General features: G+C 41.1%; 1 protein-coding gene across 1 annotated transcript in view; it reads left to right on the forward strand.

The window, feature by feature from the left end:
• Window positions 1–22974, forward strand: part of adam10a (ADAM metallopeptidase domain 10a) — a 122260-nt gene that overhangs the window by 83579 nt on the left and 15707 nt on the right. The window contains exons 5-8 of the mRNA XM_080729841.1: window positions 12441–12547; window positions 15423–15581; window positions 17231–17323; window positions 20893–21076. Coding sequence (XP_080585967.1) covers window positions 12441–12547; window positions 15423–15581; window positions 17231–17323; window positions 20893–21076 — 543 coding nt within the window. The remainder of the gene's footprint in view (window positions 1–12440; window positions 12548–15422; window positions 15582–17230; window positions 17324–20892; window positions 21077–22974) is intronic.

Raw genomic sequence — 22974 nt, forward strand, 5'->3', positions numbered from 1 at the left:
ATAGAAACATACATTTATCAGAAAACTGTTAGGATTTAGAAGGTGTTTTTAGAATCAGGGTCTCGGATCTAAATGGGATTTAAGGATATACAGCCTGTAGGCTATGAACTGAGGGATAACAGTCATCCTTCTGCTGTACTATTTAAAAGGAAGCAAATAATTAAAATGGCTTGACTACAGTGGATGGAGAGAATAAGAAGTGATGTTGGCACTTCTCTGCAGCGCACCATGTATTTATCCCACGGTTCCTTCTTGGCTTCCAGACATGGCAGAGAGGTTGCTAGTCTCTGAAACAAGGAAGGGTGTGATCTTTTTTTAAATCATGTGAATGACAATGACACTCACTCCTAAGACAAAACAGTGTGGAGATGAAGCTGAAAGCAGCATGCCATACAACCTCAACACAATGGTGGGGGTGTGGGGGCAAGCCCTGCGTTCTCATTGGCTGAATGCAAGACAGAGAAAACATGGACACAGACATTACTTTTCCAACAAATGCAACAGAGGCGCGCCGTCTCAGGCCACCTTGAGCCACGGGAGACACCGCCGCGCGAGCGGCAGCAAGCGAGTCGCCGTGTCGACCGTTGCAAAGGTTGCATGAGCCGACTTGGCGCCGTCCAAGTTATGTCACGATATGGACAGAATAGTAAATCTTCGTCCCCCCGACTTCCAGGCCCCCACCGTTGTTTATGTTTGTTGGCAAACGCCTGGTCGCCTCTGATGCCATTTTGAAAGTGATTAAATTATTTTATACAATGTTATTAGTATGCTTCTCAACGGTGTTATAGAGTGGGAGGTAGCTATGTTAAAATGACAGGATAATAGTTAATAGACCGGATAATAGACCGTTGCAAAATGTTGGACTACCTCAAATTAGACAAGGCCTCACACACCACCCCTGTTGGGAACCATGGGTATAGTACAACCTGACACATACGTAGTCGCAACAGAAAATAGAAACCTCACCAGCGGCCAGGTTTTTGGATTACACACCACTCGGGTTCAGATTTCACGCTACAAGTCACTGACAGGTTTCATTTGGCCACTGCCAAAATGATAAAGAAATAAATAAATCAGCTGATCAAGGGACTTATAGACCCCTCAAAGTGGGTTCCGGGGATCCCCAGGTGTCCTTGTTGGGGGAGGGTACCAGGGGTCCCCAGCAAAATGTGTAATGTACTGTAGTGTCACAATCACTTTAACCAAATTTTACATTGATACCCGATGCACTATATTACCTTGTAGATCTGCTATTTTCTAAAACAAATCTTGAACATTTGTGCAAATCATTGAATATATATATTTTTAAACCGAACATTTTTATCTCTAATCTAGCACAAAACATTTTCAGATGGGGGGGGTCAAATACATATCAATTTGGGGGTCCTTGACATGAGAAGGTTTCAGAACCACTGCTGTAGTTCACAGATGCATTCTCATAACTTCTCAGTGCAGGGATGAATAAGAGCAAGGAAACAGTGCAAAGCACTCCTCAGCACCACACGCCTGTTACGTGCCAAGGGAGCAGGTCCTCTGCCCCCCTTTTTAATTCTATATATAGACCTTTTCCATCAAAGCCATGGACCCTTAATGTTGCTGTGCCAGCATTGCCCTTCTCAAAGCAGCTGCCAAGCTGAAGTCAACAAGCCAATAACGCACATGCGTGTTGCTGTACATAGAATGTACTACGACACATCACTACAAAAACACCACCTCTCATCATAGCTGCAGCGTTGTGCATGTAAATGTGATGAAACTAAAGGTAAATATTCATAACCGTGCCTAATGGTCGTGCCATACGTATTATGGCAAGCCCCTACTACATGCCCTACTACGTAAGGCACGTAGTAGAGCTTGCCATACGTGGTAGGGACATGCGATTTGGTTTATGTAATACGAGTAATGACTGCAGGCTGTTGCAGGTGTGGCCATTCTACAATGTTTGAGAAGTACCGTAGCTATATAAAAACAATAATTCAAATATCTGGCTTTATACATCTGACGAAAATGATTAATCCGCTCATTTCTCTCCTTTTTAATACAACCGTTTTTGACCAGGGGTTTTCACTCCTACTTGTCCATCTTTGACAAATTTCAAAGGAACTTTGTCAAGAAAATATTCAGATAACAGGACAATAAATCCCCATTATGCAAGTATAGAGGAGACAAATTCTGTATACTTTGTGGGTTAATAATAAATATTTAATTAGTCCATGAAAATATTGTCTAAAGTGTTCCTTGATCTCAAACTATCCGTGTTATTTTTCTTTCTGTTTCTTTCTGCCATATCGTCTCTGTCGGGTGGAAACCTTGTATGTCTAAAACTAGTCAGGATTCAAATTCAAAAATAGCAAAAGTATCAGATCTAGAAGCTCAAAACATGTCTCTCCACGCCACGTTTTGAGCCTGTGGATCTGCTACTTTTTATGTTTTTATTTAACGCTGTACTCTGATCAAGTAGGGCATTAATTTACAAATAAAAAACCACAACGTTTCATATGGAGATAAGAGTTTTCTGCCCGACAGCAATGATAATATGTAACATGTACGTTTTTAAAGCGTACAAGCCTGTGTGCTTTCATATGCATACAGTATATGCAATCCTGCTGGGATTTCTTCTAAAAGCTTTTCAGTGTGTGTGTTGCATTAGATAACATTGGAACAATAAGGACATATTGCACATGATACATATTCTGACATGTAATTACTGTACATGATCCCCCATTATAGAATAAATGTCTCTTGTTCTTGGTCTTCTTCCTGCTAAGTGAGGTCTCTGTATTGTTGACCCTGCAGTCAACACACAGTGTCTGACATGGTTTTCCTCTTAACTTAACGTTTAGGTCCTGAAGCAAGGCTTTGTTCTTCCACTAGCACATTTACCCGGAAGGGCCGTTCTGCTGAATTTGCATACCTGCCTGTGTGGAAAATTATTATTATTACCACTTGGGAATTGCACTACTTATCCAAAAATACTAGTGTCAGGCAGTCCATGGGCAGCACCTTCTGAAACGAATGACCCGCTAAATGTATATGGTTGCTGTCGGGCAGATTAATCTCTTCTTTTTGTGCGTTTTCATACATTTCAAATAATTTGACAGCAAATTCAGATTTAGTCTTCTGAATAACACACCATATAGTTTTTGTCCTATTTTAGTCATCTGAAATAGTTTAGTCTTAGTCTTAGTCAACAAAATTAGCACTGCTACAGCGTCACACAAAAGTTTCAAAAGTAGCAGCTACTTGCGATGGCCAAAACGCAAAACCTCCTATCTGCAAATTTCATGATTTTTGGATTTCACTTTAAATGAGGACAACAGGCTATGCTGCACATGGCCAGTCTGTCTGCAAGATCGTTCTGCCCCTCATTTTGCCAAAAATGTCATGTGACTAGAAATAGTAGATAGGTTTTAATGTTGTCTTACAGTACATTCGCTCCCTGAGCCGTGCACCCGAGACTAGTATTGGAACTTTGTTGTTTGTTGACGAGTGCTCCTCTCTTCCTCCTCTGAGGTTTTAATGTTGAACACACATTTTCTTTTTCATTTTCCCAACAAAGTGAATTTTTCAGATAGGAGGTTTTGCTTTTTGGCCATCGTAACTGCTTCTTTTGATATATTTTTTAATTTAAATCCTGAAAGGTAACAGTCTTGGACACCCGACGATATATATCACATCATTGCCGTGCACAGTTTCCACAAACCAAGACGTTTGATTATTCCCTGTGTCCAGGAGGTAGACACTTTTGAAAGTAGACTTTATATGGAAATTGGGGTTAAACTGCACACTTTAAAACAAGAATGGATAATATGGATTCATAAGACCTTAGCTTCGGAATTGGATTTTAAACTGAGGAATTCAGCGGAACGAACGGCTCTTCTGCAGTATTTTGCTCGTGGGGAGACTATATCTTTGCTCCACGACTTAAACGCTAAGGTAAAAGTGTCAAACCGTTTCAGAGACACCGTTTGGCTCCGCAAGCAGCTGTGTGGAGACTGTGGAGTACAATGTTATTATATGGCTGAAAGAAAACCCTGTTACAGTGGAGTATGGAGCCATCTCCAAAGCAAAGCAGCATTATTGATTGCATCTTCTATATGTCAAGTCAGACTTAGGTCTGGAAATACCAGTATGCACTATCCCTCTATCCCTACATTCCATAACAATATTTCTCTGGCTCTCATTATAAACCTGTAAATATTCCCAGCTTATGTGTGTGTGTGTGTGTGTGTGTGTGTGTGTGTGTGTGTGTGTGTGTGTGTGTGTGTGTGTGTGTGTGTGTGTGTGTGTGTGTGTGTGTGTGTGTGTGTGTGTGTGTGTGTGTGTGTGTGTGTGTGTGTGTGTGTGTGTGTGTGTGTGTGTGTGTGTGTGTGTGTGCACGCGGACAGTGATGGAAGGAGTACTCGTACACATGTTTTACTTAAAGGAGTAGTTCACCCCCAAAATGACTTTTTTTCTATTGATTACTCATGCCATGGAGAGTAGAGTTCAATAATATTTTTTGGTTTTTGTCACATTCCTAGAAAAAAAGTCATTTTGGGGGTGAACTACTCCTTTAACTGTTCTACTGCTGTTGACGACGCTCACCGTCATTGAAAGGGTTAATACCATGGCGCCGTTGACGGTGAGGACTGTCAATCTTACTGTATATACAGTAAAGATATTATTACTTACTGTACGTCGCTCCGGTCCCGCCCGCATCGGTAATGTCCGCGATTTGTTTACAACGCACGTCGGGCGTGCACGGGAAGTGAAGCTCCTCCATAGTAAATCCATTGAGAAGCCCATAAAGAAACTTCAATAACTCATAAAAGACATTTGTATACAAAAAGGGGTCTCCACTCTGCACACTCTAGACACGGGATGCGCGCAGCCATGTTTCCCTTCTGGACCCACACTGTCATGTGACTAGATGACGTAATCGTTGCCGTCAAGTGATAATCCAAAAAAACAAAAACAACCCCCTTCCAGCCCTTCAAAATAATAGCGGCGGCCTATGGAGGAAACGGCGTGGCACCGAGGCACCAAGCAACCTTCAGATTAAGAGGCACTATTAGTGTTAAAGGAGTAGTTTACCCCCAGAATTACTTTTTTTCTATTGATTACTCACACCATGGAGACCTGAGTTCAATAATATTTCTTTGTATTTGTAGCATTCCTAAGACAAAAGTTTGATTATATTAAATTTACCCCCATTGATTCCGAATGGGGACCCGTATGCATTTGGGTCCCCATCCAGAATCAGTGTCGAATGTCGATACATTTATTGTAATCAAATTATTGTCTTTGGAATGTGCAAATGCAAATAAATATTATTGAACTCAAGTCTCCGTAATCAATAGGAAAAAAAACATTTTGGGGTGAACTACTACACATGCAGTGTAATAAGAAACAAAAAAACAGCAGAAAACACTTAAACTCCTCCATAAACCATACGAACTCTCAAATGGAATTAAAAGCCAGGTTGTACAGGTGTCTCTTCAGGCGAGATTTAAAGATCTCGATGGTGGGGGCCAGTCTGACTTGGGAGGGGAGTGCATTCCATAAGGTGGGACCTGCCACTGAAAAAGCTTGGTCACCTCTTGTCTTTTTTTTCCTCCAGTCTCAACTGGCCCGTAGAGCGCAAAGACCTTGGGGGGTTGTAGACCTCTAAGAGTTCTGCAAGGTATAGGCCTAGAATTATTGAATGCTTTAACCAGTGAAAAATAGCAGATATACAAGCTCACAGCGCGGCACCGAGTGCCGCGCTGCGAGCGAGATCTGCTATTTTTGGAAAAAGTCGTGAAAATGTGTGCAAATCTTTGAATATATGTATTTTCAAAGTGAACATTTGCAACTCAAATTTTGCTTCTGGGGGGTCCCTGGAACTAAATATTTTGAGTTGGGTGTCCGTGGCCAAATAAATATAATTTTGGGGGTCCTTCACATGAAAAGGTTTGAGAACCACTGACATAGTAGTCTCTCAAGAACAGACTGAGCTCCAGTTGAGTGAAAAGGACCTTTTCTTTGACGATGGCTATAGCCAGATTGCTGACATAGAAACATAGGTTTTTCAAAAAATCTTAGAAGGATTCAAAAGACACTTATAGAATCGGGTCAAAATTCTAATTTTCACGATTTTTCAAAAATAGCTATAGCTATATATAGTAGCTATTTTTCAATAGTTAAAGCATAAAATAATGATACACAATAAAGTGTACCCGTTCTAAATGGGTTAAATGATTTAAAAACAAACAATAGGATCTTAAAATCAATTCTACTTACCGTAGTTACTTTCCACCACTGGAGGTGGATCTATAAATAGTGCAGTCAAAAACACATGCTCCAATTAGAGAATTAGAGGAAGTCTCTTCCTGAAATGAATGAATCTCCTGCCGGCAAATAGATTCACCTCCCACAGGGCTTAGTCAACACACTGAAAATAACACTCCATGTTCACCCAGAAAATGAAAGGGAAATATTAGTGTGAAATGTGTTCTTGACTAAAATATGTAAGTTTTTCTTTTCTCTTTTTTTGTTGCCATTACCCCAGCTAAATGATTGAGAATTAAGAAGAAATGGGCCCTTATAACTTATGTTCAAAAATCTTTATATAATGATTTTTTTTATTTTATTTTTTTATTGAAAACTATATTAACAAAATTGTAAATCAGAATTACACACGTAATGTTAAAAAGATGACACAAAAAGCCCTGAGGGCTTGTGTCCATTGTGGTCCTATGTATTCAATACATCAAGACATAGCTGGGTGTTAAATTGCAGACGATCTGAGGTGCAGAGGTGATCTTTAATGGCGGTTTTGAGAGAGGGTACTAGGGATTCACACCTTTTGATGGCTTGTGGTGGTAGGGCATTCCACATTTTGGTGGCAGAATAGTAGAATTAATTCATCCCCATGTTTTGTGCCGAATGCGGGGGGAACAAGATCAGTGGAGCTCCCTCTGGTGTTGTGACCGAGGCCGTTACTCACTCTAGTGAAGTAGTTTTGGCAGGTATATGGGCACTGGTCCGCAGCAATACCGGTATATATGTATTGGGTGGTCCTTGGCACGAAAAGCTTTGAGAACTACTGATTTAGAAGGCTTTTGTTGAATCGGCCTCAGGTGTCTAAAAGGGTTTAGAATCTACAGTAAGCGCTTGCCTGTTGTGTGCTGATGGAAGTTGGTACCATTGGTGGATAAAGTACTCACATTTTTTACTTGAGTAAAAGTATCAATACTGCAATTTTGAAATACTCCGTTACAAGTAAAAGTCCAGAATTCAAAATGTACTTGAGTAAAAGTACGCGACGCGTTGTGAGCTTGTAGATTGGCTAGTTTCAAATAGCCACGGTATAGAATAAGGCTAAAGTGATTAATGTATGTTTTATAATACTAGAAGCTGGGCCGCCCTTCGGGCGGCCCAGCGTCTAGTCGGCGACCTGGCCAACTCGGAACAATGTAAATAGGGAATGAATGCCCCGCCCTTTAATGCAAACCCCATTATACCTGTTTTCATAGGATCCGTTTTGACCATCTGTTTGCCTGTGTCCATTTATGCCCATATATGGAGATATCTGTATCTGTCTGTCTGCGTCCACTTTATGCCCATTTATGGAGATCTTTACCATCTGTTTGCCTGTGTCCATTTATGCCCATATATGGAGATATCTGTATCTGTCTGTCTGTCGGCGTCCATTTTATGTCCATATATGGAGATCACTGCAGTTATAGTTCTCGGTCCATTTTATGCCCATATATGCCCATATATGGAGATATCTGTCTATCTGCGTCCATTTTATGCCATATATGGAGATCTCTGTATCTGTCTGTCTGTGTCCCTTTTATGCCCGTATATGGAGATCTTTGTGATTCTGCGTCCATTGTATGCCCATATATGCCATATATGGAGATATCTGTTTATCTGCGTCCATTTTACGCCCATATATGAGATCTCTGTCGCTTTTTCAAACAGGTATAATGTGGTTTGCATTAAAGGGGGAATCGGCACTGTGTCTGCAACACAGTCGGAGGCACAGACAGATACAGAGATCTCCATAATGGGCATAAAGGGACACAGACAAACAGATGGAGGAGGAGACAAACTTAATGCAAACCCCATTATACCTGTTGTCATAGGACCCGTTTTGACCATCTGTTTGCCTGTGTCCATTTATGCCCATATATGGAGATATCTGTATCTGTCTGTCTGCGTCCACTTTATGCCCATTTATGGAGATCTTTGACCATCTGTTTGCCTGTGTCCATGTATGCCCATATATGGAGATATCTGTATCTGTCTGTCTGCATCCATTTTATGCCCATATATGGAGATCTATGCAGACACAGTGCCAGTTCCGGAAAATCCTGATGTCAGACATCAGAATCCGAACCTTTCGTGCTGGTTCCAGAAAATTGTGTATCGGGTCGGGTCGAGGCCGAGCACTGCACTACCTGCTGCGGTGGGGAACGCGCGTGCCGAATTTGAAATAGGGAATGAATGCCCCACCCTCTCATGCAAATCCCATGAATGCCCCACCCTTTAATGCAAACCCCAAAATACCTGTTGTCATAGGACCCGTTTTGACCATCTGTTTGGTTTGTCTTTGTCCACTTATGCCCATATATGAAGATCTCTGCACACACAGTACCGGTTGCGGAAAACTCTGATGTCATACGGGCATTCATTTTATTCCCATATATGGAGAACGCGCGTGCCGGTGGGACGAACGGTTCTCGAGATACGCGGATTACATACACACATACACACTCACAGAGATTTTTTGTTGACTCATGTGGCGTACGTAATGTCAGAGCCTTTTATGAAGTGATGTCACAATGAGTCAGCGCTTGCACCGATTTCCTCCGGAACAGCCTGATGTCAACAATCAGCCTGCATAAGGAGATTCCGAACGTTTCACGCCGGTTCGGGAAAACCGCGCGTCGGGTCGGGTCGAGGCCCGGCACTGCACTCCGCGCCACGGCGGGGAACGCGCGTGCCGAATCTGAAGCCGGTGGGACGAACGGTTCTCGAGATACGCGGATTACAGACACACACGCAGACACGCAGAGACTTGTCGCATTTATAGATAGAATATAATTTATATCTGCAAAGTATCTAGTAACTAAAGTTTTCAAATAAATGTAGTGGAGTAAAAGTACAATATTTGGAACCCAGATGTAGTGGAGTAGAAGTAAAAGTATTGGAAATTGGAAATACTCAAGTAAAGTACAAATAACTCAAAATTGTACTTAAGTACAGTACATAAGTAGTAGTTACTTTCCACCACTGGTTGGTACAGTATAACCGTGTGCCCTAAGGCTGACCCGTCTTATCCCTGTGCCCTCAGAGAGAGGGCTAACAGCGGGCAGACAGAGGGGCTATAGATGGCAGAGAACCACATGTTTATTGGTGTAGTGATGGCCATTGTTTTGTTTTTTATATGAAGAGAGCAACAGTAGAGTCATTGTGTGTACACACAATGTGCAGGCTATACTTGGGGCTGAGATGGGTATACTAGTGTTAAAATACTGGGGTGAATTGCTTAACATTTCTTGATCTAAACTGGTAATCCTTAAAGGGTGTTTTAAGCTTTGTTGAAGTTGTTGGATACAGGAAATGTAACCACATTTAATCACATAAACCCAAGTCATAGTTGAATATCGTCGCTGTCGGGCAGAAACCTCTTATCTCTATATTTTCACTTTTGGTGTTTTTTTTGTAAATTAAATAATTTCATAATCTATCAATGATCAGCTAAATATGGTTTAATAGTGTCTATTATGTGTCTGCGCCCGGATTATTTTGCTGGCGGACTGGAACCGGAAACGTAACAAAAAATTGAGATACAAACTAAAATCTCTGTTTACTTCCATTGGTTTCTATAATAAACATTTACATTATTATCTCTTGAACCGTAAGTCGGATTTGCACGGAGTTTGGGGCTATGAAGAGCGTGGAACGACGCGATCATAACCATTACTTCCAGGTTAACTTCAATGGAACGAGGATGCAGAAGAATGCATTTATCTCTGAATTCTACTACAGATTGTGTTGGTCGCCGGGTAACACTTTTTTTCAACGGGCCGTAACTATGCAGTGAATGGTCGCAGTAATATTTTTTTCTGGGTGTAAGAAAACATGATGTTCGATGTTACAGCAGCGTGAATTTACACACAGTGGACATGCTCTTGGCTTCCGTGGGTCTTCAAATGAGGGTCATTGCTGGCAAGGTCTACCGACCTGAATTAATAAATACCTGGCATAGAATGGTTAGGTGAACATTTGGTGAAAATATCAGATCTACAAGCTTGTGTTGCGACACGTGAGCCTAGATATCAGCATTTTGAGGCGAAGGCATTTGTAGAGAGGAAAAAACAACAGGGCAAAGGTTAGCAAGTACAAACCCCCTGGGGGACCCTGGTCCACAAAGTATATAGGATTTGAAGTGGTTAAAAGGTATTGAAAGTTCAATTTTTATAACATATTGTTGGGCAGGAAATGTACCCTTTAAAATCATGTTATGATTGCAGGGGAATTTTGGTCTGTTTTCCGGTCTTTTTGAACAAAGGATGAAGCATAATCTAACAGTGTGTGTGTACTGGGATGAAGCCAGATCACTAAACAGAGAGAGGGTTCTTTTAAAGTAGTGTTTCTTAACAGAGTTGAGCAGTTAGTTAGTTCTCAACCATTTTCTTGTCAAGGACCCCCAAATTGATGTCTTTGGCCGTGGACCCCCATATCTGATTTTTTTTTTGTGCCAGGGATCCCCAGAAGAGAACATTTTTATGTAACATAAATAAAATATATTAAAAAAAGAAAAAACTATTAATTTTTCACAATTTTTCAAAAATATCAGATGTACGTGAGCTTGTAGATCTGCTTTTTTGAATATCCCACGTATAAATGGATAAAGTGGTTAAATGATTGTGACGCTATGTTAACTGCTTTTGCTGGAGACCCCCTGGGATCCCCCAGGGACCCCACTTTGAGAACCACCGGTCTAACGTTGGTCTCAAGTCCAGCTGTCCCTGAAAACCTTAGTATGTACGAGCATTCTCTTCTCAAACTCCCATCATGAACTACAGCTGTCATTAGAAGCATCCTTCCTTGTTAGACCTTCTCGACTAGTATACCATTGGAAGTAAAATAATTTGATGGGTCACCAATTTCACCGTAACAGCAGGTTTAACTGTTCAGGCTCCAGCCAACATTATGGATAAAATGTTTTTGTTCCTTATTAAGCAGCCACACGGTTGCTCATCCATACCATCCATTATCCACAGCTTTTTGACAGTGTCATAGCAGTGCTTGCCGGAAAAATAAAAAAAATAAAAAAACACCCCACTATTTGCAATAGTTTGTGGACAAATGCACTGGATTCTGCTGTTCTGTTTATAAATGGCAAATTGCATAAGCCGGGAGGGGGAGGGCATTCTTTGTGGCTGAACCAGCGAGACGACACATACACTCATGGAGAATGTGACAATGGGCATAGCGACTAAATTGGGAGGAAAAAGGGCAAAAATTAATTGGCTACTCTAAATTTAAAATAGAAAAAAGAAAAACAGAAATTTTGCCTAGATTTTAATTGGGTGTGCAGGCTGGTGAAGGAACCTGAATGTTTAGCCATTTAGACCAGGGGTCTTCAACAGGGGGTCCGGGACCCCTAGGAGGTCCTCAGAGTTTTTTTAATTAACCTTTTTTTAATGAACCACTTGAACCCTAGCATTCCTATTCTGAAGGGAACATTAGCCAAAAATAAACAAGCTTGTAAAGCTTGTAGATGGGCTATTTCCGGCAGAGGGGTTGGTGTAGATTCTACATTTGACAACTTAACACCATTTTATACAATTTATAGTGGGGGTCCCTGCTTCATCTCTCTCTCAGCAAGGGGGTCCTTCTTTGGGCTAAAACAAGTTGAAGACTCCTGCTTTTTAAACCTTTTAGGCATTTTTAACTATTTTGAAATAGTGCTCAAATTAGGGCCCCTAATCTCTTCCCCGAAAATAGCCTATCTACCAGCCGACAGCTCTGCAGGGCTTCTAGATCGTCTATTTTAGCATATTGACATTTGAGGTGTCGATCATACAGAGACGATACACTGTACAGCTCTACAATAGCCTGCACTGTGAGTGTCCTCACAGTATCCACACCCAAAGCAACAGTCAAATACATACGCAAACGGCATACTTCACTACTGTACTTAAGTACAGTACTTGAGTAAAGGTACTTAGTCACTTTCCACCACTGAATCTCAACCCATCAACGCTTAGCTTTCATTCACATCTGCCTCCTCTCTCCTGTCTGGCTGTGACGCCAATGAGAGCTGGCATATCATTTGTCACGGAGTCGGCGAGCCTTTTTGCCGTCGTTCTACAGTTCTAATTCTGAGAATGATCCATAATTGAATGTGAGCCCTGCCTAATCGTTGCTCCTCATCGCCCCCCTGCTCCAACCAGATTATCCTCATAAGTACGGCTCAGAGGGGGGCTGTGCGGACCACTCAGTGTTTGAGAGGATGAAGAAATACCAGGCGTCCGCTGTTGTGGAGGAGGACCCAGTTACGGTGAGTCTGTGCAACACACACACACACACGCACGCACGCACGCACGCACGCACGCACACACACACACACGTTTGTATTACCATGTTTTGTGAAGAATTAACATTTCGGTACAGCCTCAATGTTGCCAGATTTTGCGAACGTTTCTCATGTGAGGACCTGGATAATTATCGTCAGGATGTCTATTTCTGAAATTCTACTTTACATTTGGGACATTTGGCCCTCACAAGTATACATTAAATTACAAACTCGATTGTATTACGCCACGACGCCATAACTCTTACGGGTCCATCGGGACTGGTTCCATTGGTACACTCTGAGCCCGGTACCCCCTCAAGGACCCACGGGGGTCTGCGGACCCCACTTGAAGAACCACGAGCTAGAATAACACGAGTGCCATACCATGACGATGTGACATGGAGGTGTTGAGGGTGGAATATCATTGCTGTCGGGCAGAAACCTCTTATGTCCAACTCTTTTTTTTCTTTCTCATAAATTAAGACCCTACTTGATCAAAAAAACCATCAAAAGTAGCAGATCTGCAAGCTGGAAATACTTTGCAGCGGGTTTCGAGGCTTGACCATCCGCTACTTTAGCTACTTTTGAATTTGAGCCCTGAAAAGTAACAGTTTTGGGACATAATGAGGTTTCCAGCGGACAGAGAGGATATCGTCGTTGTCGGGTGAAAACCTTGTATGTCCAAAACCGTTCGTTTTGCATTTATCATTTAAAAAAAGATTTAAACTAGTGAAAACAGCCGATCTACAAGCACACAACGCCTCGCACCGCGAGGCGTTGTGTGCTTGTAGATCTGCTGTTTTCACTACCTTTGTGCGACAGCCTTGTATGATGAAGCAGGGCTTTACATCGCGAAAAAACATACACATTTGAAACTTGGAGATACAAGGTTTCTGCCCGACGGAGGGGATAATATACAGTATGTCTGGGCCCTATGGCTGACGGTCGGGTTTGACATTATCTGCTGTGTCACCGTCCTGCCAAGCTGTGAGTCGTGTGGAACAGGCGAGGAGTGCGGGAGATGAGGTGACATCATTTGCTGTTCCGAGGTATAATCTGACAGGGAGGGAGGGTGAGTCATGCCCTGCCTGCCTGCCCGGAATATTCCCTCCATGAACTCCTGACTGACTGACTGACTGACTGACTGACTGACTGACTGACTGACTGACTGACTGACTGCGCTCCAGGGATAAAGCACTGGGAGCTGCAACAACCATTCATTTCTTTTAGCCATTGCTCTCTCAGTTACTTTTTCGGGTTTGTTTTTTATTAGTATATATCCACGAGTTTCCAACGCCCCATAGTGCATTGCGCAGACGCTGTACCGAGCTTCCGGCGCCGCAGCCGACTGTGATTTACAAGCTCACAACGTTTGCATCTGCGACGCGACGTGAGCTTGTATGTCTGCTGTTAAACCGGAAGTGTGGTCCAAACAGGTCTCCAGTAAACTCCCGCGTAAACAGGTGGATATACTGTATATATATCGTTGCCGCCGGGCAGAAATCTCTCATCTCCATATTTTAACTTGCGATACTTGATCATACTGTATATTACAGTGTCACACAAAAGTATCATATTTATTATTATTATTATTATTATATTGCTCAATTTGAATCCTGAAAAGTGACAGTTTTGGACATGAGGTTTCCCCAATCAAGAAATCAACGCAAAAGAAATCGAATGGATTTTTTTAAAATATAATTTACTAAATTGATTAGTACCACATCTCCTGTACGAGCTCGATTGTATATCCATTAAAGGTCTTATTTTATTAATATGTATAGTTCTGATAAGCAATTAAATTGATTAGTTTGAGTTGCACTCCTATGACATCACACTGACATCATTCATGACTGACATTGTTGACTGACCACAGGAAGTCTCGAAATCCATGGCATTGTTATTAACAGTGGAAAAAGTACTTATTATTACATTTAAGTAAAAGTAGCAATCAATAACACAATATAAAAATGCTCTTTTACAAGTTCACAAGCTCACAGCGCGGTAACGAGTGCTGTGCTGCGAGCTTGTAGATCTGCTATTTTTGAAAAATTGTGAAAATTCTTTGAATATTTTGCACCCGATTCCAAAAATGTCTTCTAAATCCTTCTATTTTCTTTACGCATGTAAACGCATGTTTCTATGTCAGTGGTTCTCAAACCTTTTCATGTCAACCCCCATCTCGAAATATTATGTATCAGGGATACAGAAGAAGGTATTTGAGTTACAAATGTTCGCTTCAAAATATATATATTCAAAGATTTGCACAAATGTTCATGATTGCGACCATTAGGTCGCAAGTCACAATGAAAAGCTCCACCGGCTGTCTGTCTGTCCGTCTGTCTGTCACGTCACACTTTTGCCCTACCCTTATCTCCGGCACCGTTGCCCCTATCCATGCCAAACTTTGCACACACACTCCTTGGATGGCAACACACAACCTCCACTCATTTCTCACATGGCCCTCTTCTAGCGCCACCATCAGGCCGATTTTTGCAAAACAAATTTTTGGACACTGCTCCTACAGATTTTGGCCTAAAATCAGGCAAAGCGGTACACAGTATCTCTAAAGTCATGTCATCAACATCATGGATCTGTCCCATTTCCCATATTTCCTCCTGATTGGCTACGATTACCTTCTAAAGTTTGTGTATGCGACCTGACGGTCGCTTATCTCCCGATTGGGGAGTCTTACTGGTTTTTCAAAAATAGCAGATCTACAAGCTTGCACACGTGCTTGTATATCTGCTGTTTTTCAAAAGTTAAAGCATAAAATAATGGTTAAAGTGGATAAAATCTCGAGTGATACAGGTCTAAAAGGGTAATAATAATGATGATGATGGTGATGCTGTGATATCAGGAGCTGAACAGAGTGCTGGTGGAGGACAGAGGTCATGGTCCGGTGGTCCTGCGGAGGAAGAGGGCTGCGGGGGCAGAGAAGAACACCTGCCAGCTCTTCATCCAGACCGACCACCTCTTCTTCAAGTACTACGGCACCAGGGAGGCCGTCATCGCTCAGGTACTGTAACACTCGCCTGAATTCAAGTTCTCAGTCGCCACGACTGATTCAACTCACTTGGAAGTACGTCATGCGCCGAAAATGGCAGATCTGATCTACAAGCAGATCAAGCCGCTTGTAGAACTTCTCCAGGCGTTCCCACGGTCATGAAATTCTTGGACTTTTTTCTTTTTTTTTTAAGTTAGAAAAACAGTTTCCCAGGCCAGTTTCCCAGGTTTGGAATTAATCAAAGATTTTGGAAAATATTTGTATATAGATTGTTTTTGTATAGCATTACGTGAAATATTTTTCGTGGTAAAATGTAGTGCTGCGTTGCACGAGCGGCCACAGGACTTCACGTGACAAATAGATGTACAAGCTAACAACACGCTGCACTGATATACGTTAGCTTGTAGATGTGTTCTTTTTGACAGCTGGAGCCTGTATTGGTGCATTGATAGCAGCACACTGGTTTAAGAGCCTCATTATTGAACTATATGATTGCTATAGGCCTGGAAATGGGGTGAAATACTTTATAATAATGTAATAGTCTAGGAAATTGTAAAAAATATTTTGGTTGATTAATTATTTTAAGATTGGAGAAAGTGGACTATTTGAAGTGGTCAAACTAAAAAAATACATACAATGCATTTTCACAAGCATCATCCATACAATCCTTAATAGTCTTGAACATTTCACAAAAGCAAAGGTTAAAGCCTCAATTTGCAATTCCTTCAACTGGTTGGCTCAGCTCTATGTAGAACAGCAGGACCTAAACAATAATTTTACATATTGTGCCAACTACTTAGGAAACAGAGCACTAGGATGGCAGGACCCCTTTCTTGCTGTTTCACAAATAACAGATTGTAGGCATACATTACTTTATTGTCAGTTTGTCTGCAACACAATGCCTCGCTACAAACGGAATCAAGCAAAGGGCAGAAAAATACATACAAATAGAAAACAAAAGGCTCACATGACACCAGACATAATGATACCACAGATCTTCTCTAGGTTTGCAGCCAGTGGTGCAGCCTTGCAGGACTCTGCTGGCTGGCTGGCTGACTGACAGCATGGAGCGCCACGGCCAACAGTTCAATATAGAAAGGGCTGACAGCAGCCGTGTCAGGGGCCAATTAGGAGAGCAGATTAACTTACTAAATCATCTGGTGGGTGAAATAAGGACAGCCTCACAGACGGTCGTGGACTTACTTTGTTTTAAACTTTTTGTTGTAATACACTGTACCTGTACCAAGAACATCGACCGAGCAACCAGAATTGACGCAGACACCCATGGTGTTCGGTGTCAGCGTTGACAGGTTCTCACAGCACACGGGTGCTCCTACTGACTCCACCTTTTTCACACATATCATGTGGGTCAGGTTAGGGTTAGGGTTATTTACAAAGAAACACCCATGTAAGAAAAACACTTCAATAATGACATCTGCTTTTCAAAAACAACCACTTCACTCACTATACTGTAATACTGTACATCTCATTCAAACAAATACTACTTCTTTAGGCATTTATATGACATATATATGATATATATAACATAGAAACTTGAAGCTAACCTTATATAACATAGAAACTTGAAGCTAACCTTTTTGTGCCACGCTGGGCAATGTGAACGGAGCACACAGTAACAACAGCAATATTTTTCTCTGCAGATCTCCAGCCACGTGAAGGCTATCGACTCCATCTATCAGACCACAGACTTCATGGGCATCCGTAACATCAGCTTCATGGTGAAAAGGATCAGGGTGAGTGGACACAATAATAGTCTTTATTGTCCCCTCAGGGACATTCATCTTCACAGTCTGTTCCAACTGAAAAACACATCACCATGTAGCACAGAACAACATGGCACACAATTCATGAAGTCCCCAGTAGTTTGTTTAATGCCGCAATGGCTGAAAGGACAAAACTTTTTTCCCATTTCAAAGTTCGGTATCTTCGTCCAGATGAAATGAGTTTGCATTGATGATGTAAGGCAGTGGTTCTCAAACTTGGGGTGGGGACCCCAAGTGGGGTCCCCAAATTATTTTGTGGGGTCCCCAGATGATTAGCTTAATGTAAAAATAAAACGTCTCACTCAACGGTAAACAAACCAACATAAGTGTATACAGGGTATCTGCACATTTATAAAGGGACAATTTAAGGATTTTCAAGACCGTTTTAATAACAAACTGGCCAAACTGTCAATTATTAAGTAAGCAAGAGGCGAACGTTGTGAAAATAGCAGATCTATGAGCATGTAAATCTGCCATTTTCACAATATTTACCTGTGGAACCGAGTCACATTAAATGTAATACCTACAATTCCTTGTGCTTGTCAGGGTGGGGGTCCTCAGTTCATATACTGTATGTTTAGAACCCCTGATGTAAGGTATGATCAGTGTGATTTGCTATTGTCAGTGCTAAACGTGTGATGGCTTTATTGTTCATATCAGAAAGTGTGGGTGAAGGAAGGCCGATAACCTTGGAGGCAATACGGGCAATACTGAAAAGTTAGTTTTTATTAGACATGGACAATATAGTGAAGAAACATGGGGAAAATACAACAGAACAGGTTGAATAATGCTTTTGTACACTAATAACGGAAGGTGAGGGGCAACCAGACCATGATCTTAACTTACAGATTACATGAAGTCTTTGCTGAGAACGTACATACAGTAGACAGATGTAATGTTTTAATCAAACCCAAGTCCATTGTACAAGATGCGTACAGTATGTGAAACTGTCGACCTGTTCTACTGATTTACCATGAATGAGGAGTGGGTTAAGTCTGGTGCGTGTTGTTTTAATGACCAGTTATTTTGTTTCCGTGCCAAGGACCCAATTACTTTAGCCATAGTCATAGCGTTTCAGCTATTGCAATGGCTTTAAAAGAATAGAAAAGCTTACACATGCATCACATCGTGAAGCATGGTGGAAACCTCATACGTATGCCCAAAACTGTTATTTTCAGGATTCAAATTCAAAAGTTTCAAAAGTAGCAGATTTCAGTGATTCAAATTCAAAAGTTTCAAAAGTAGCAGATCTACAAGCTCGAAACGCGGTTCGAGCTTGTAGATCTGCTACTTTTGATGCGTTTGTGTGATCAAGTAGGACGTTTATTTATGAAAAAAACACACAGAAAGTTAAAACAAGTGTATAAGAGGTTTCTGCTCGACAGCAATGATATGTATTATATTCATTTATTCCCCCCCGCCCCATTGAAAAACTAGTGATCTGAAACACAGACTTTAGGCTCAGATGACTGCCAGCTGCTGTTTTAATTGGGAACAACGTGGCCACGTGCCAAAATCAATGAAAACACCTTGCAGCAGTAGACTTGGCAGCAAGTTTTTTTTTTTTTTTTTTTTTTTTTTTACCACAATCCTCTGTTAAATCCTCATCTTCCTTTCTGCTCAAACAGGAAGTTGCATATAGTCTCTGTCGGGTGAAAACCTCATATGTCCAAAACTGTTACTTTTAAGGATTCAAATTAAAAAACGTCAAAAGGGCAGATCCACAAGCTCAAAACGCGCTGCTTTGCGGCGCGTTACACAAGCTTGTATATCTGATGCCTTTGATGCTTTTGTGATGCTGTAGCATGATCAAGTAGGGCATTGCTTGACGAAAGAACACAAAAAGTTAAAATATGGAGATAAGAGGTTTCTGCGCGACAGCAACGATTTGTATGTGACAGAAGTCTGAAGAGGTGACAGACATCTAGAAACGCTTTCCTTTTGTGAGCATTCGTTAGGACTTTGTTTCTTGCCAGCGTTTCAGACTGCGCTTTCTCTTTTCTATGAAAGAAGTCTTGTGAAAAGTTTCAAACGTTGCTGCGTTCAAGGCATCCGGTGCCAAAATCCAAATCACCAAGACTCACAGTCTCACAGTCCAAACACTTTACAGGTTGGTTCACTCTCAAAAAGATGACGAAGGAAGCCAAAAAGGTGTTTCAATAGTTTCATAAGAACAGACATTTCAGACTTGTTGCATCATTGTACACATGTGTACTACTGTATGTCATCGTACAATTTACAATTGAGGCATTTACAGTAGCAGACCCTTATATCCAGTTAAAATGTGAGAGTAAATGGACCCTAGTCAACAAACAGGGTAGGTGCAAGTGGAGTGCATATTAGTGCTACTGTACAGTAACTTGGATGGCAGATGTGAGAATGCCAGAGGCCTTTGAAGTAGGTTGCAGCCAGAAAGTGCTTTATTCACCAACACAAAGTACAAAAGGGTGACACAAAGACTTGCTCCCCAGCACCCCTGACACGGAGGTGTCCAGCTCTCCACCTACAGCTCTGTCTGCAGTGAACTGGCAGCCTTTTAACACAGATGCCTGGACTGCACCATTCCCAGAGTAGTGCTCTAGTTCGTCAACATAATATAAATACTGTACATACAATACATATACCTTGACCCACATGAAATATATTAAAATCTTAAGGAACTACAGGTACATGTAAGTAAAGGTTGCTTCTTCACAGTACAACATACACAATACTTTGCAATTCCACAAGCTTGTCATATAATCCCCCCTCTGCCATCCTGACAATGGTCCAGCCCAATTACACTGGCAGCCACAGAAAAGGTAATTGTTAAGGAACCAATCAAACTTCACATACAGTATTGCACTTCTCATATTGCTCTATTAACGCTTAATTGCACTTGCCCTTAAATGTAAATATATTGCACTTGCCATCATGATTTCCCCAAACATTTGTTTTAACCTTTCCACAGGTGTGGTGGCTCATTGGCTGAGTGGCCAGCTCAGCTAAACAGGAATTTACCTCAAATGTTTAGTTAAAATACATTCAATAAATACTTAAAATCACAACTGTATTCATTATTGTGCAAAATGCCACTGTGCAAACTATACTATAAAGTGCAAATATCCTGTGCAAAAAATCAATACTTCATTCAATCACTTGGGTATCACATTCATGTGCAAAGATCTAACTGAGTAACAATAAAATATTTTTGTCTTTTTTCCATTGTTTTGGGGAAATGGAAAAGATTGTGTTCCTGTGTAGTTATTATTTATTCACAAGCTCAAGTTAATACTTTAATTTGGTTAATATTTATAAAACCCACATACAGATTTAACAAAGTATAAAATACTACATCATTATATAAAAAGATGTACAAAAAGATTACATATAGACATACAAGGTTTCTGTCAATATAAAATGGGCAACAAACAGTAAGGGATACAAGAGATGGGTGAAGTCTGAAGTGACTAGTAAACAGTTGCATTGCAAACCCAAATACATCTAGTATTTATGAGTGTCCCTGTTTTCACCCCTGCTGCAAACTCTCTTGTGTTCAGATCAACACAACCCTGGACGAGAAGGACAAATCCAATCCGTTCCGCTTCGCCAACATCGGTGTGGAGAAGTTTCTGGAGCTCAACTCTGAGCAGAACCACGACGACTACTGCCTGGCCTACGTCTTCACCGACCGGGACTTTGACGACGGCGTGCTGGGCTTGGCCTGGGTCGGCGCTCCATCAGGTCAGTACACTCAACCCACCACCACCATGTTCATTTCCACGAAAACTATGATGAATAATGTGTGTTGACTACCTTTTTTCTCTGACGAGGACTAAATAAAAACGAAATATAATAAACCAACTTAAGCTACAATTTCGTCAACAAATAAACTAGACTAAAATGTTGGAGAGGGACTAGTGGAGAAGAGATCGAAGACAAGTCATTTTATGCTTTGCGCTCTGAAAATAGACGATCTACAAGCTCACAACGTGCCACGCGCCTGTAGATCGGCTAGGAATCTGCGCCAAAACAACTGTAGATAGTTTTTAAAAAAAACGTAATGTCATTTTATTCAGAAGAATATGCAGTAACTAAAACTAAATCAGAATTTGCTGTTAGAATTAACAATAATAAATAATGATACATTGTATTTGTAATTCACTTTTCATTCAAGGAATCTCAGAGTGCTACATACATTGCAAGGAAATACTGTACATACTCAATAGTAAATAGTCAAAGTCAATAATATAACGTTAGCAGGTTTTAAAAACATAGAAACAAACTAAAAAAAAACACTGCCCAAACAGGCATACAGAACACGCACACACACTGATCATCATACGTGTGCCATGTGCATGATGATGGAAATATTATTTTGCATATTAAGACATGAGGCCGATTCTACAAATGCCTTCTAAATCAGTGGTTCTCAAACTCCTTTGTGCCAAAGGACCCCCAAATTGACATATGTTTGGCATATGACACAAGTTTTACTACATACTGTAGTAGACTCAAATACTCAGTTTTAGCCCAAGCCTGAAAACGTACCTCTTCAGACTCTGACCCTTCTCTTGTATCCCTTCCTGTTGCCTATTTTATATTGACAGAAACTTTCTCTTTCTATATTTCATCTTTTTGTACATCTGCTCAAGTTTGAATGAATCCAAAGTTAAAGTTAACTTGTTTGAACTTGAAATATATCAAAATGTTAATCAGAATCTAGCTATTATATAAACTACCCCGCATGTCTCCTCATAATCACAAGCTGTCCCAAGACAATCATTTTAATCAGGGGAATAGTTTGTAACTGTATTGTCTCTGAGAGTAAGAGAGAGAGAGATGGAGAGGTAGATCTTTTCTTTCGAAAGAACCCCGTGATTGATAATATGACAGACAGATAAGGACCTGACACCCACATATAGCTGATACAATTAACAAGGATTGGGGTTTTCAAGCCACATGTTGCGCACGCAGTGAATTCCAAGCAGGTAGTGCATTTCACAGCAGGCTGTACACACAGTACACAAAACAAATGGGTCCATTTCATTTTATTTCCACACTCAGACCTGGCAATGGGATCAGATAATGTCACTCAAACAATTCATTTTATTCTGTGAATGTTTTTAATTTAATGGAGATGCTCTGAGGGAAGTAATGCTTTCTTAGTAAAATCCTCAGAACAAATGTAACCCTGAGAGAGTAAAAGATTTTACCGCATAATACTGCATTAGTGTTTTGTTGCTGACAGAGTGTGTGGATTCCTTCATCTCTGCCTGGTGAAGAAGCCAAGGTCTTCTGCTGGGTTGTGGACCCCCAGGTTCATAAGATCAGTAATGGAATCAAATTACTGACTGTACTGTTGGTTCCTTGCTGGTGATGTTTATCAGAATACACTCACACACACACACACACACGCACGCACGCACGCACGCACGCACGCACGCACGCACGCACGCACACACACAACACACACACACCCTGATAAGCCCTTCTATCGGCCTCTGTTTCATTACTGGCTCATTCCTTCTGTGGATGTGTGTAATTTTTATTTCAAGGACGTGAGGAAGGGAATGCATCTTGAACTTGTGGAGTTTTTCAGTCCTGTCAGCATTGTTCCCCTTCATCTCCACACACTTTCT

The sequence above is a fragment of the Nannobrachium achirus genome (genome assembly GCF_963921795.1).
Source record: "Nannobrachium achirus genome assembly, chromosome: 7".
Classification (NCBI taxonomy): Eukaryota; Metazoa; Chordata; class Actinopteri; order Myctophiformes; family Myctophidae; genus Nannobrachium; species Nannobrachium achirus.